The 12,798-nt window shown below is 36.4% G+C and overlaps 1 protein-coding gene across 2 annotated transcripts; it reads right to left on the bottom strand.

Moving 5' to 3' along the window:
* Nucleotides 1-179: 179 nt before the first annotated feature.
* LOC122006355 (abnormal spindle-like microcephaly-associated protein homolog) lies at nt 180-12,364 on the bottom strand. 2 transcript variants are annotated; one of them, XM_042561826.1, is made up of 20 exons: nt 11,579-12,364; nt 10,689-11,157; nt 10,481-10,563; nt 10,225-10,338; nt 9,948-10,136; nt 9,654-9,719; nt 9,356-9,412; nt 8,252-8,374; nt 8,060-8,173; nt 7,888-7,995; nt 7,616-7,799; nt 6,706-6,885; nt 6,467-6,624; nt 5,801-6,374; nt 2,497-2,738; nt 2,291-2,419; nt 1,495-1,684; nt 953-1,178; nt 592-747; nt 180-513 (listed from the first exon to the last, which is right to left on the bottom strand). In XM_042561826.1, exons 1-20 carry the CDS (start codon nt 12,278-12,280, stop codon nt 417-419), a joined length of 4,161 nt encoding a protein of 1,386 aa, XP_042417760.1. In that variant the 5' UTR covers nt 12,281-12,364; the 3' UTR covers nt 180-416. The 2 variants fall into 2 exon arrangements, with proteins under 2 accessions (XP_042417760.1, XP_042417761.1); XM_042561827.1 differs by lacking the exon at nt 2,291-2,419.
* Between the last annotated feature and the right edge of the window lie 434 nt (nt 12,365-12,798).

The raw sequence follows: 12,798 nt of genomic DNA on the forward strand, positions 1-12,798 counted from the left end.
AGTGTTTGCATAAAATTTTGAAACATTGTTAATTATCTATTATATAGAATTATTTTTAGAATTAAATAATTACTACAAGTAGAACGATGCCTAGATGAAACGACAATTGAAGATTGAATATTTACGCAATGGAACTGAACAGCAAAATGTTACTGAAAATCAAGACAGGGACAACTTGATAAACAATGGCACGATCCAGTAAAAACTAGTTATTGTAAATATCCAGCAACAATTAGCTATTACACACCGATTTACTACTAACACCAAACCTAATCAGTGTGCATATTTAGAACTTAACAAGCTCGTAAACAAGACTAGAAATTTTCTTCAGACCAGGTTAGAGTGTAGCTTATTTAGAACTTAACAAGCTGTTAAACACGACTAGAGAATTTCTTAGCACAACTGAAATATCATACTTATGGATCATGATTATCCAATATTAATTGGAGAAGGTTTACAGCATCTCCGTGCCTGCGGACAGCCTCATCCTTTCTGCCGGCTTGAGCAGCATTCCTAAAATAGTTGAGGTAATAAAGTGTTAAGAAAAAAAAAACATCAGAAGAACGATGGGGAAATCATCCATTCGATTACCTCTTTTGCAGCTCTGACTTCCTTTCAAGATCATGTGCAAGAACCTTGAGTCTTCGTATATGACCTGGCAAATTACGGATTGTTTCACAACCTTGAGGAGTTGAGCATAGGCACTTAAGAAGGTCGCAGGCAATAAAATATCCTTCATTTTTGTTCCTGCATGAAAGAAGACGAACCATATAGAAATCTCCAGTTAATGGACTTGCGAATACAATGGGAAATATGCAGCAACACCGCAAGCAATTTGCGTAAAATTTGTACGTATTCATTGCGTATATAAGGCATATGTGCAGATAGAAATAGATCATTTAAGGCTACATATCTATACTAAGTTTGATAATATGTTACTAGGCAAACTAACCTTAGGACTTCTTGGAATATTATCTCTGCCGACCGAGATGTATCTACAAAAGCTCGCAAGAGTCGTGGATGTTTAACAATGTTCCTCAAAATTGATAATACGTGCTTTAAAACTTCTTGATCTGGAAACCCACGATTCAGTGCACCAATTTGCTTGAGCAAAATGTCAATTGCACCAGCAGCGACCAATGCTTCACAGTTTCCCTGAGAATGCTGTGTGGCATTACCTGTTTTCCATGAAAATAACTGTTTATTGCCTCTGAAAGAGCCATGTCATCTATTTACAAATTTAAATTAAAGTGAAAATACTAATCATAGATCTAAAAAATGTACACAATCATTATCCGAAAGATTTCGAAGTACTAAATATGTATATGATAACTGTGTGGATTTATCTTCCGTGGAAACAATATTTAAGTAAAAGAAAACACAGAAAATATGATAAATAGCGGAATCCAACTGATATAATTGATAGAGGTCATTTGCATAATTATTTTTTTTAAAAAAAAAGGCAATGCTCGGTGATAATGAAAACAAACTTACTCAGCATTGCACAGATATGACGCAGATTACTAATAGTTCTACAAGCAAACAGTTCCGGAAGTGCTGCTACAAGTCTGTTAATTGGTTGCACACAGCCTTTGACGTGTGCATTGCCAATATTTAACTCGCACCGTAGGTCAAATATTTGCTGCTTTAAACGTTTCCTTGCTAAATAGCCCTTCCAATATGACTGCAAAACCAAACATTACGTGATATGAAAGAAACTGAGGGAAGAAGCATCAGGTACAGTTTGCAACAAAATCTAAAAATACTAGTAGTTGTATTGTAGACATTTCTCTTGCAAATAAATATATTATCCAACAATTTAGTTTGATCTTTACACAAAAACTATCTTAGGTTTCACAGATCATGAGACAGTACAATGTATCAATTAGCTAAAGTGATAATACATAGAAATAAATTCAAAGAAATACAATTATTTTTGTCATCTTGTATAATTTCCATAATCATATTATCATTTTAATTTTTAAAATTGCAACACAATTCCTAGCAAAAAAAAGTATAATTTTCTTGATAAATTTGCACTGACACATAATTAATTGTTATCATAATTATAATCCAGAAATATAGTTGATTTTTAAGAGCTTGTTAACTCAACTGTGAGCTAAAATACCTATTGGTATAAAATACAACAAACATAATTTTTAAAATTTTGAAATAATATAATGCTCAAATTAAATTATAAAGAATAAATATATAATAAATAAGTAATTTAGTGAACATGCATCTTCACTTTTGCCTTTAAAAATATAGAAAGGAGAAAAATTCTGTTTACTTGTACAAGGACAATGTAGTATTTGGTTCGACTAGTGGTCTTTCGGATAATCCAACCACGAACATGAGCCTGAATAATGATTGTTGATCTTCTCCTTGATTCATGAAATAAAATATCTCTCCACCACCTCTGTAGTTTAAAGATCTTTATTAAAACAACGGCCTAAAATGCAAACATACAAGCTTTAAAAAAAAAAAATGGAATACCTGAATGATGAAAATGCTATGACACAATTCATTAGAAGCTTTCTTGGCATGCCAACGACGAATGAAGGATTGAATAAATATAACCGCCCTCAGTTGTCTTCTCTCAAGCAAAATTTGCTTCCACCATCTTTGTATCGTTAAAACTGCATACTTAACTATTTTCAGTTCGTGATGTTTTATTGTACCAGAGATAGGCACATTGGGTAGCCCAAAAGATCTCCTGTATCGAAGAGAGGAAGCACCTGTATTGATTAAAATGTAATTATTCAAACTTTGTACAACATATTGCTTGCATAGAACAATTTCTGCATGCTTCATTTACCAAAAATGAACTGAACTGTTTCAGAGAAATATGAAATAGAAATTCAAAAAAAGTATAGTCTGGGGTATAGAAACTATTATTTAACGAAATTACCTAAGTTTAAACATTAATATTCTATGAGAAAAACTTAAAGTGTATGAAAAACACTATGCCACAATCCAGTGCTACCTTTGTAACGCCCGAAAATTCTCAAACTTGCAATAGAATTATTCTATGATTTTTCTGGAATTTTTCCGAGTAGCGGAAGTAGCAAAAATAATTAGAACCGCAAAATAGCTTAGGCGGGAATCGAACCCGAGACCTATGGTGTAAGGGATAATGCTAGTAACCAGTTGAACCCAGCAGGGTCGTGCTGAAAGAAGAGGGAATCAATTATATTTATAATTGATTTTTGGATGAATTAATTAGTAAATATAAATAAGGATTTAAGTGAGAAGTTTTAGATTATTTCTCACCGTAGTTTTTCCTCACCCGAAACCTAAAACCGCCGCACCTCTCTTCTTCTCCTCTTCCTCACGCACGGCACACCAAGCCAAGGGTCAAGGGAACATCTTCCAGCGACGACTCCAACACAAAAAAGGTTCTTCTCCGCGAGAGGAACGCGAGGACGTAAGCGGTTCGTCGAACGGAGCAGTTTCCCGGAAAACCTAGCGGATAGAATCGTAAGAAAACCTTGCGATTGAGGTAAGAAACCCCTCACATGCAGTATAATTGCTCTCGCTTGTTAGTTTCGGCGTTAGTTCAGTAGTTTTACAGTTTTCAGTTATAAGGTGTGCTCTCAGTGCACACCAAGCATTCGGTAGAATGCCCAGTTCAGAAGGATGCACCAGTAGGCGTCCTAACAGCATGTAAAATGTATTAGAAACATTTTATTCAGTTTATTATCAGTTATTACAGCTATATGGATCAGATATCCATTGGGTGGGCTCCCACAGTAGCCTCTAGGTTCAGATAACCTAGAACAGCGAAGTAAAATAAAACAGTATTCAATATTTTACTTTTATTCAGTTGGCAATGTATTTGGATCAGATATCCATGGGCTGGACTCCCACAGTCGTCCCTAGGTTCAGATAACCTAGTAACCCTGCTGGATTCGGAACTTGCAATCCCGGGTCTCGTAGGGATGCGCGCACAGTAAGTACAGTTGTCAGGGCCCCAACAGCATGTTTAGTATTTTCATCTATTATATGTATAGTTTTCAAATTTGAAACCAGTGATGAGAACACTAATTTAGCTTTCAGTTCAGTTCAAGTTCAGTTTACATGATTTGAGTTCATGTACAGATTTAGATATATGCATGACTAGTTCAGTTTCATGCTCAATTCATAAGTATGCCATGTTCAGTTTAAAGCATGTTTAATTTATATGTTATGCCATGTTTCAGTTCCAGTTTATGTTTTTATATGCCATGCCATGTTGTCATGCTCAGCTCGGTTTTCAAATAGCATGTTTTAAAAGTCATGAAATGCATCGTTGCATGTTTTTGTGAGGTAGATGGTTTCTTACTAAGCTTAAAGCTTACAGATACTATTTTCCTTATACTGCAGATACAGGAAAAAGGAAAATGGATTAGCAGTGGAGGCTGGAGGTCAATGCAGATGAGGATGTGTGTGGAAGGAACTGGAATAAAAGACCCTCTGGGGATTTAGCATTTACTTTAGCACTTTTCAGTTTATTAGTTTAGTTTCATGTTTTAAGCAATTAGAACTTTTAGAAATTCATACCTTCATGCACTTTAAGTTGTTAAAATGCCATGAACTAGTAAACCTTGCTTTAGCTTAAGTTTAGAATTGTTACTACATGTTGCTAGAATGTTTATTATGCATTAGATAGTGGTAGTGTGAGGTTTTGGCACGAATCAGTGCTGGAAATCAGAAATTCTGATTTCGTTTCAGACTATCAGAACCTGGATCGGTCAGCAGACCGATCCAGTGCCATCCAGATGGATACAGTAGCCTACTGTATCTCCCTGGATCGGTCAGCCGACCAATCCAGCATCGAACAGAAGGTATCCCAGCGTCTCCAGGTGCCTGGATCGGTCTGCAGACCGATCCAGACACACCTGGATCGATCTGGCCGACCGATCCAGCAGGGCACAGAAGCAGGGCAAGTTTGATCGATCCGTGGATCGAACAGCAGCTAGCTGGGAAGTTAGATTCGAGTTCTAGCTCAGATGGGAGGTCAAGTATCCTCCTTAGCACATATACCCCAACCGGAAAGGTCTTGAACCCTTCCTTATAACAGCATGGGTGTACCAGTTGTCAGTTTAATAGAGTCAACTAGTGAAATTTTATTTTACCCAGTTTCCGCACAGTAGCATCAGTAGTTAATGTAGTGATCCGGCTCACAGCTTAGTACCTAGGAGTTGGGTCGTTACAACCTTAGTTCACAAATGTTAAGTCAAAATTTTAGGCTGCTTAAGTTCATGACACAATTTAAGCTATGCTGCTCTTCAACATACAATAGATCCATAAGTTCAAGAATTGTAGTCAACTTAGCTCTCCATCAAAAAATTGTCAAAGAAAATAGAGAGAGAATATGGAAGGGTGAAAATAAATTCCCCACATCAAGGGGAAATAGGTGATGTAAGTTAAAACTTTTATTATGCCAATTAGGACCATTGTGATTATCCTCCTCAAGCCGAGCAGAAAATTTCAATAAATTTGAACTGTATGTGCATATGGGGCATTGCCAACAAGTGTTGTGACTATGACTTCTATAAAATTAATGTAACAAAACTGAAAACAATATAAAATTCAAATCAGACTATACTTTGATAATATAACCAATTGACCAACAACATTCTAAAATCTAACAGATAAACAGTTGGCATGTTACTCATAGGCACATGTAAATGCACAAGGCAAAGACTTTAATTTGTAATAGATTGTTTTTCTGTCCATATATTAGGAAACAAAGCAATAGAATCCTTACTAGCAAAATAACTGAAGTTAGTTATTAAAGCTTGAAATAAAGATATACCTAAAAGCTTATTTCGAGCAAGGTGTCCCCTGACAAATTGTTGAATTACAGTAGTTGCAAGCCTACAGCAGTTCAATTGCTTCATGCATAGCATACAACGGATAGAAGCTTGTATTTTGATGACAGATTTACGCTTTCTGTAGAAATTCATCCTTATGCGCCAGGCACGCCAATGGCTCTGAATTTTAATTGTAGAACATCTTTTAACCAAAAGATGTCTCCACAAAATAAATCCTCTCCAAGCATTCTGTATCTTAGTAGCAGCCATCGTTTGCTGATGAAGAATGTCCAATTCGACAGATAGGGCCTGTCTCTTAAATTCTCTCCATGCACTTTGTATCTTGATAGCAGCCATCGTTTGCTGCTGAAGAATGCCCAATTCTGCAGATAGGGTCTGCCTCTTAAATCCTCTCCATGCATTTTGTATCTTGTTAGCAGCCATCGTCCGCTCCTGAAGAATGTCCAATCTTGCAGATAGGACCTGTCTCTTAAATCCTCTCCATGCATTTTGTATCTTGATGGCAGACATCGTTTGCAGCTGAAGAATGTCCAATCTTGCAGATAGAGCCTGTCTCTGCAGCGAGTAAGACAATTTATGGGATAATATGTAGCACCGCTTTATCATAATTTAAACATTTTTCACTACAGCAACATAGACCAAGTTACATTTAGGGAAACTGTTGCAATTCCTGAAGGAGCTTTGGTTCTCTGATGTCTCTGCATGATCCAAGCTCTTACAGCACATTGTATTAGTTGCACTGATTTCTTTATGTGGACAAACTTGTGTCTTTCGACCATGAGCTTCTTATGCCTATTGTACTGTCCTGAAAACATCTTGATGCACTTCCAATTAGAATTATATGATTTTGTCTTTCTAAGACATTAAATATTATAGATTTCCTTACCAGGAAACAAAAGTGACTCAGAGCAACCAGTTTGAACAACAGAATTTTTTCTGACAAGTACCACAGTTTGCCAAGCACGAATATAAGATTGCAGAATACATGTTGCTTTTTTCAACTCTAGAAACTTCTTCCTCTCAATAATTCTTCTAAAATGAGCCTGTATGACTTTTGCAGCCCATTCTGTTGAGACAAAATATTCCAAGCGCATCAAATGAAAATTTAACAGTTTTATTAGGCCATTTTTGAATTACAAGATTGATATAAGGCGCCAACAAATGATTTGAGTTAAATTGGCTCCGAGAACTGTAAAGAAGCATGCTTGTAAGTTATAGAGAGCCCGATAAGAATAAACTAGAAAATAAAATCCATAACTAAAATTATACTGAAAATAGCACCATAGAAGTAAAATGAACAGCTGTACATTATGAAAATCATCTATTAACAAAATGGTCTATCACATGGACACATTGGTTTCGTTTATGCCGCATCCATACAGGAAAACAATTTTTTGATCTAACACCTTTCCAGCTGCTCCTCATATCTATCGAAGTTAGATGGTATAAATTAATTTGTGGATTATATTTACTCAAAATCACATATAAGGGAACTGCTAGAAATCTTTGAAAACGTTCTCAGGATTCCACCTTGCTATAAGCTCATAGTGTTTATTTAAGAAAACGATCAAATAATTACATTTTAGGATCCATTATGAAGAAACCTAGGCATTTGTCTAATTCCTCAATCATGAATACATCTCAAATTCTTGCATTGCTTATGAATCCTTTTAGTCAATTTAGTAGTATGGTTGTTTTCTATGTGCCTATGGATCACTCCAGCTATAAATTTCATTCTAAGGAAAAAAGGAACATGAGATGTATTGACAATCTGAGGCCAAAACTAAAGCACAAACCTCCATTATCATATGTGTCTAGGCATCTGTTTTTCAAGGGAGATGAAACTTTGGCAATGTTGATTCTCCGAAGCTTTGATTTGGTAGATAGACCATTATCAAAAAGTGTACCCAATGGAGTTACACAAAGTGTACTGTCTATGTTCCAATTCCACTTCATGAGGTTGTACATTTTTCCTGTATCCTAAAGACCGATCATTTAGTCATGCATAGCTAAGTCCAATTGAACCTTTTCAAGGACAGATGTGGAACTATCAAATATGAAATCTTACCAAATCTTTCCTGGAAGTAAATAGAGATGCAAGAAACACTAGAAGAATGATTATGCTTCTTTTATCAAAGTATGTTTCATCATCCAATAAGTCACTTAGCTGTAACACCTGTTAAATATATAAAAGCAGATTAAAATATTATATAGAAACAAAGAAAGAAAATGAATGCTACCTCAGGAAAGTTCCCCATTATTTTGGTGATGCGTTGAACCAAAACTAAGTTTTGACCTGCAGTTCGACCAATCTCAAAGCGCCTACAAAATTTGATATGCACATCTTGATTTTCCTGGATAGACAACACTAAGGAATTTGATGGGAGCCGTTTTGAAGATTTATTATGATTGAGCATTATATTCTTCCTGACCTTAGATGATAAAAGTCCATTATCTTCAGCATCTGAGTAATGGTGGATCAAACAACAAAGAGCTTTCCCATCAACAAGAGAAGATAAACCACCAACTTCTATGTCATATCCTTCACAAACAACCTGTAAAGATACTAATGCAGATAAGACAATCAAGCATAATAGACTCCTATAGTAAGTAGACGAAATTGGTGAGAGCAACAAAGTAAAACATGGGATAAAATTTCATCAGGTTCAAAAATAATTTCACACTACAAAGGATTGCTGCTGAGAGCCACTTTGTGCCTAAAACTAGATTCCAATGCATCTTTAGAAAAAAAAAAACTAAAAAAGAATTAGGAGGAAACAAAACTTTTAAAAGTAGGATCCTCATCTGATTCACAAGTCTTTACACCAATGTGGTGTGGGGACACTTCCTGGTTAAAGACCAAGAAATTACACAATATTATGCTCAGCCATTTGATAAACTTTAACAATAATCTGTGTTCTAGTGCTTTTGCAGTTGGATATAATACAATTATTGAACACTCCACAAAGTCCTTGAAGCTTTTGTTCTAAAGTTATCAACCACTTGGTAGAGAATCCCTCAACAACAACAACAAAATCGTACAAAAAGAGCTTGTTACATTCTGAATTTTACTGGAATCTAAATCAAGTTGAAAAATGCTAGATAATCAAGCAATTATGGATTAAATTTTGCATGGTAATATGATTCTAGCTTTGAATCAATGAAGAATTTTCTTTCTATCATGCAATTTGGATATTTTAGGTTATATATTTTTATCATTTTTTTCTGCAGTTGTGTTGCTTTGGAGAAATCAAGAAAAGTTCATCGTGAGATATCATCCATGTGAAAAAGCATGAACAATCTGCACTTGAGAACCGAAGTGACTCCTGTAAATGTTGTTACTTCCATTTCTCTCTTTTTTTTTCTCTTTTTACTTGCCACAATTTAATGACAACAATTGTTTAACAAACTTGCCGCTATTTTTTTCAAAATTACATTGAATATTTCTATGATATAAAATAGTATTGGCAGTTAGAAGAAAGAAGCATATAGGGAAATTAGCTCCTAAATAACAAATCAAACAGACAACAAAGTACCTGGATCCACTCGAAAAGCAAACCCATGATTGCCATCGAACTGTAGTATGAATCATCCTAATATGATGATGCAAAGAGATGATCAACGAAAAGATACATGAGGCAAAAAAATTTGTGACTTAAGTTTATATATAAAACTGTCAGAAGATTAATTTGAGTTGCAATCCTTCATATCTAACTTACCAAATTGCCATTCATGCAATAAATGCAAATTGGAAATCAAACTGAATGAACATACAAATTAGTTGAGTGGAAAATGCTAAGACAGTTTAACATAATCCCAAGTGCATATTGCTACCTTATGATGTTTCTTCAATTTAATAACCTCGCTGACCAAAGAAGCTTTGTCAATTAACAGAGGGACCTACAAGACAAAATAAGAAGGCGGAGAAAATCTACAATTAATAATCAACTAAGAAAATAATAGAAAATAAAAAATAATCCTCAACAGAATTAATAATTTGGCACAATATAAAACAGAAGCAATGACAACAGCACAATTTATTGAAGTCAAACCCAGTGGTTAGGCAGAAGTGAAAAGAGAAAGTAATAGGAAGAAAGAGTCAAATCTAAACCATGAGCTGTTTAATACCTGCAAGCTCACAAACAAATTCCAAAGTACACAGAGTGTTAACTCTTTATCACCATTTGCAATGTCTTCAGCAAGAATTTGGGTTCCATCAGCATCGCACATGGATACACCGGCCTGCTTTAGATACTTCACCACATTAATACAATTCTGCAACTTCTTTTTACTTGTGTTTGGAGGAACCATTAATTTCTGTTGAAATCAATCACAAAGAAATTTTAGTTGAAGACTTGAAGTAGGAAAATATCTGTTAACAAGTTACTAATATGAAGACTCTTACTGATAGTATAGATGCATCATTTCGCAAGAGCTGAATAGCCCTAGAAAGCAGTACACCATCCTGAATTTCTTCAGATAAATCTTTCACATTAAACTCATATTCTGAAATTGGATTCTGTTAGTAAAGAGATGTTTGTTAATCATACAAAGCACACATATGAGAAGTGTAAACAAAAAATGGAACTGCATAACAAAAAATAGCTGAAAGAATTTTCAAAAGATGGCTATGAAATTGGGTGAACAAGAAACCATATTACCTGCTGGTGATTCACTTTGTAACCTAGAGTGAGAAGATGTGCCAGAAGATTACCTTCCCCATGCATTATTTCTGATAGAAACTCTGAAAATTGTCAAAGGAAAAAGAACAATCAGAGCAATAAAGAAATAAGAATAGACATCTCTCTACATTAAATTAATAGAAAATAATGATTAGTGATATCTGCTCTTTCTATTTCAGAAACCTACCATTGATAACTTGCTGACTTGATTTTAAATGGGAGTGAAGAATAAACAACAGAGGAGAACCACCATCAATACTATCAATCCCATATTTAGTAGGAAGAGTGCACTCAGACTTAGCTTTGTCAAGTGAAACAACGAGCAACAAAAATCTCTTCAAGATCACACTTCCCAAAGCTTCATGATAACCTGGCTTATACAGGCCCTCAACCAGCTTATTATATGCAAAAGATCTTGCAAGTTCCACCTGAGAAAAGAATTGTGTTTCTATTACCATCTTGAGGAACAGAAACTCTTGATCTGATTTTCCTTCTTCATTAGAAAGAAAAGAGTCGCCACCAAATATTATATGCAATCCAACACGGAGCCACGTTGGATTATAGCTCATTAAGGTTCTAATTGCATTTTCCTTCAACCTGAGATCAGTTACAAGTGGGCAGCTTGCTTTCATTTTCAGCCTTCCTTCATCTATGCTCTGAATAATGAAATATGAAATATGAAATGAGAAATCTGTCTTTAGCAATAACAATTTCTTTAACATATAAGAATCACCAGCAAACTTCAAAAGAAACACACTGATGATGTTTTAAGAAGTACATATGATATATTAACTAAGCTGCAAACTCTACATACAATGATTACATCAAGATTAAATTAAGTAACCATTATAATTGCTTCCATAACGTTCCAGCCAAGGCACAGTACAAAGGACAAGGATTGCAGCTGATGATTATTCATCAAGCAAACAATATGTTGGTCTTTGAGAAACTAATAATCGGGAAGCCACAACAACATGTGAGGATAAATTGAGCCTTACACAAAGTTCAATAAACAGTAAAATGTGAATGCAACAAGGGGGTTAATGAATAAGCTGAAAGGTTTCAGTTGCTGCTAACCTTGCAAACTTGACTCATCATAATGAGGACCTCCTTGCAACTTTTCTGGCTCATATAGAGCTCCATTCTCTCCATCAAATCTTCCAGGCTACACACTTCCTTCAACGATGATTTTAGCGATGATACCATAACTGATGCCTTCCGCTCAACATCATCACCGGACGTCCCTCGCCAGGAGCAATCCCTCTGGCGCTTCGGACTCCTCCACCTGCCACCTGCCCCAAACCCTCGAACATCATCTCCATCGAAACTCTCGCGCTTCCCATTAGAAACCACACCACCCTGCCTGTCCCGGGACCACAACGGAACTTGGCAGCCGCAGTAACTTGGACTTCTGAAAAGAAAATTGAGCCAAGCCGAGATCGAACCCGAGAACGACTTGAGAGCCCTCTCGCGCCGATCCTGGTTCTTACGCGAAGAACGGGACTGCTCGAGCTCGAGGGTCTTAACGCGGCGACGGGCGGTGGCGGCGCCGGGCGTCCCACGGCGTCGGCTGGAGACGGATGCGAAGGAATAAGGGGTAGTTTTGGAGGCGGTGTAGAAGGCAGGTAGAGGGGTGCATGGGGGACGAGGGTTAGGGTTCAGGTGGAGGGACTTCGGAGTCTTGTAGTTGGAGCAATCGCGGAGGAAATGGGAGGGGGTTGAAGCCAGCGGAGGAGGAGGGGAGGTAGGATCGCGATCCGGCCGCCGCCGACGATCCATTTTGCTTTGGCTTCAGATTGGAGCGGCTGCGGCCGTAAATTGTAGCACGGTAATGAAGAAGAAGAAGATAATTCCAAATCAATGAGCGACTTTTTGGGCGGGAAAGCGGTCTGTTTGAAATGAAGCGAGTAGGGTTATCGGATCCGGGTTGTGTAGAATCCGATGGCAATGTCTAAATAAGACCAATAGTCGAAATTGTTTGCAATTTTCTGGAGGTCACAGTTATTGCTTATCGTTACAGCGTAAGAAATCTGGCGTATGAATTTGCCCTTTTCTTTCTTCTCGGCGTCACTCTCTCTGGACTATGCATTCGATCTCTCTCTTATATGGCAGGGTTCTGTTTGGCCCATGAATATATTTTTTTGAATTTGTCAATGCAGCTATTTATTTGGGTTTTTATCTAATTCTAATTGTCCGATATTCAAGATTGATTTTAACCTATCCAGCTTGATAAATGAGAGTGATGCTCTGGTCATTAGTAAATCATAATTGGTCGACTTTGAAACATAAAGTTTTTA

This window comes from Zingiber officinale, chromosome 7B (assembly GCF_018446385.1).
Source record: "Zingiber officinale cultivar Zhangliang chromosome 7B, Zo_v1.1, whole genome shotgun sequence".
Lineage (NCBI taxonomy): Eukaryota > Viridiplantae > Streptophyta > Magnoliopsida > Zingiberales > Zingiberaceae > Zingiber > Zingiber officinale.

Coding starts and splice junctions, on each gene's coding strand:
- LOC122006355 (XM_042561826.1), bottom strand. CDS start 12,280: ATGGATCGTCGGCGGCGGCCGGATCGCGATCCTACCTCCCCTCCTCCT. Junction 11,158..11,578: donor TGATGAGTCAAGTTTGCAAG/GTTAGCAGCAAC, acceptor TTCATTATTCAG/AGCATAGATGAAGGAAGGCT. Junction 9,413..9,653: donor AATTGAAGAAACATCATAAG/GTAGCAATATGC, acceptor TCATCATATTAG/GATGATTCATACTACAGTTC.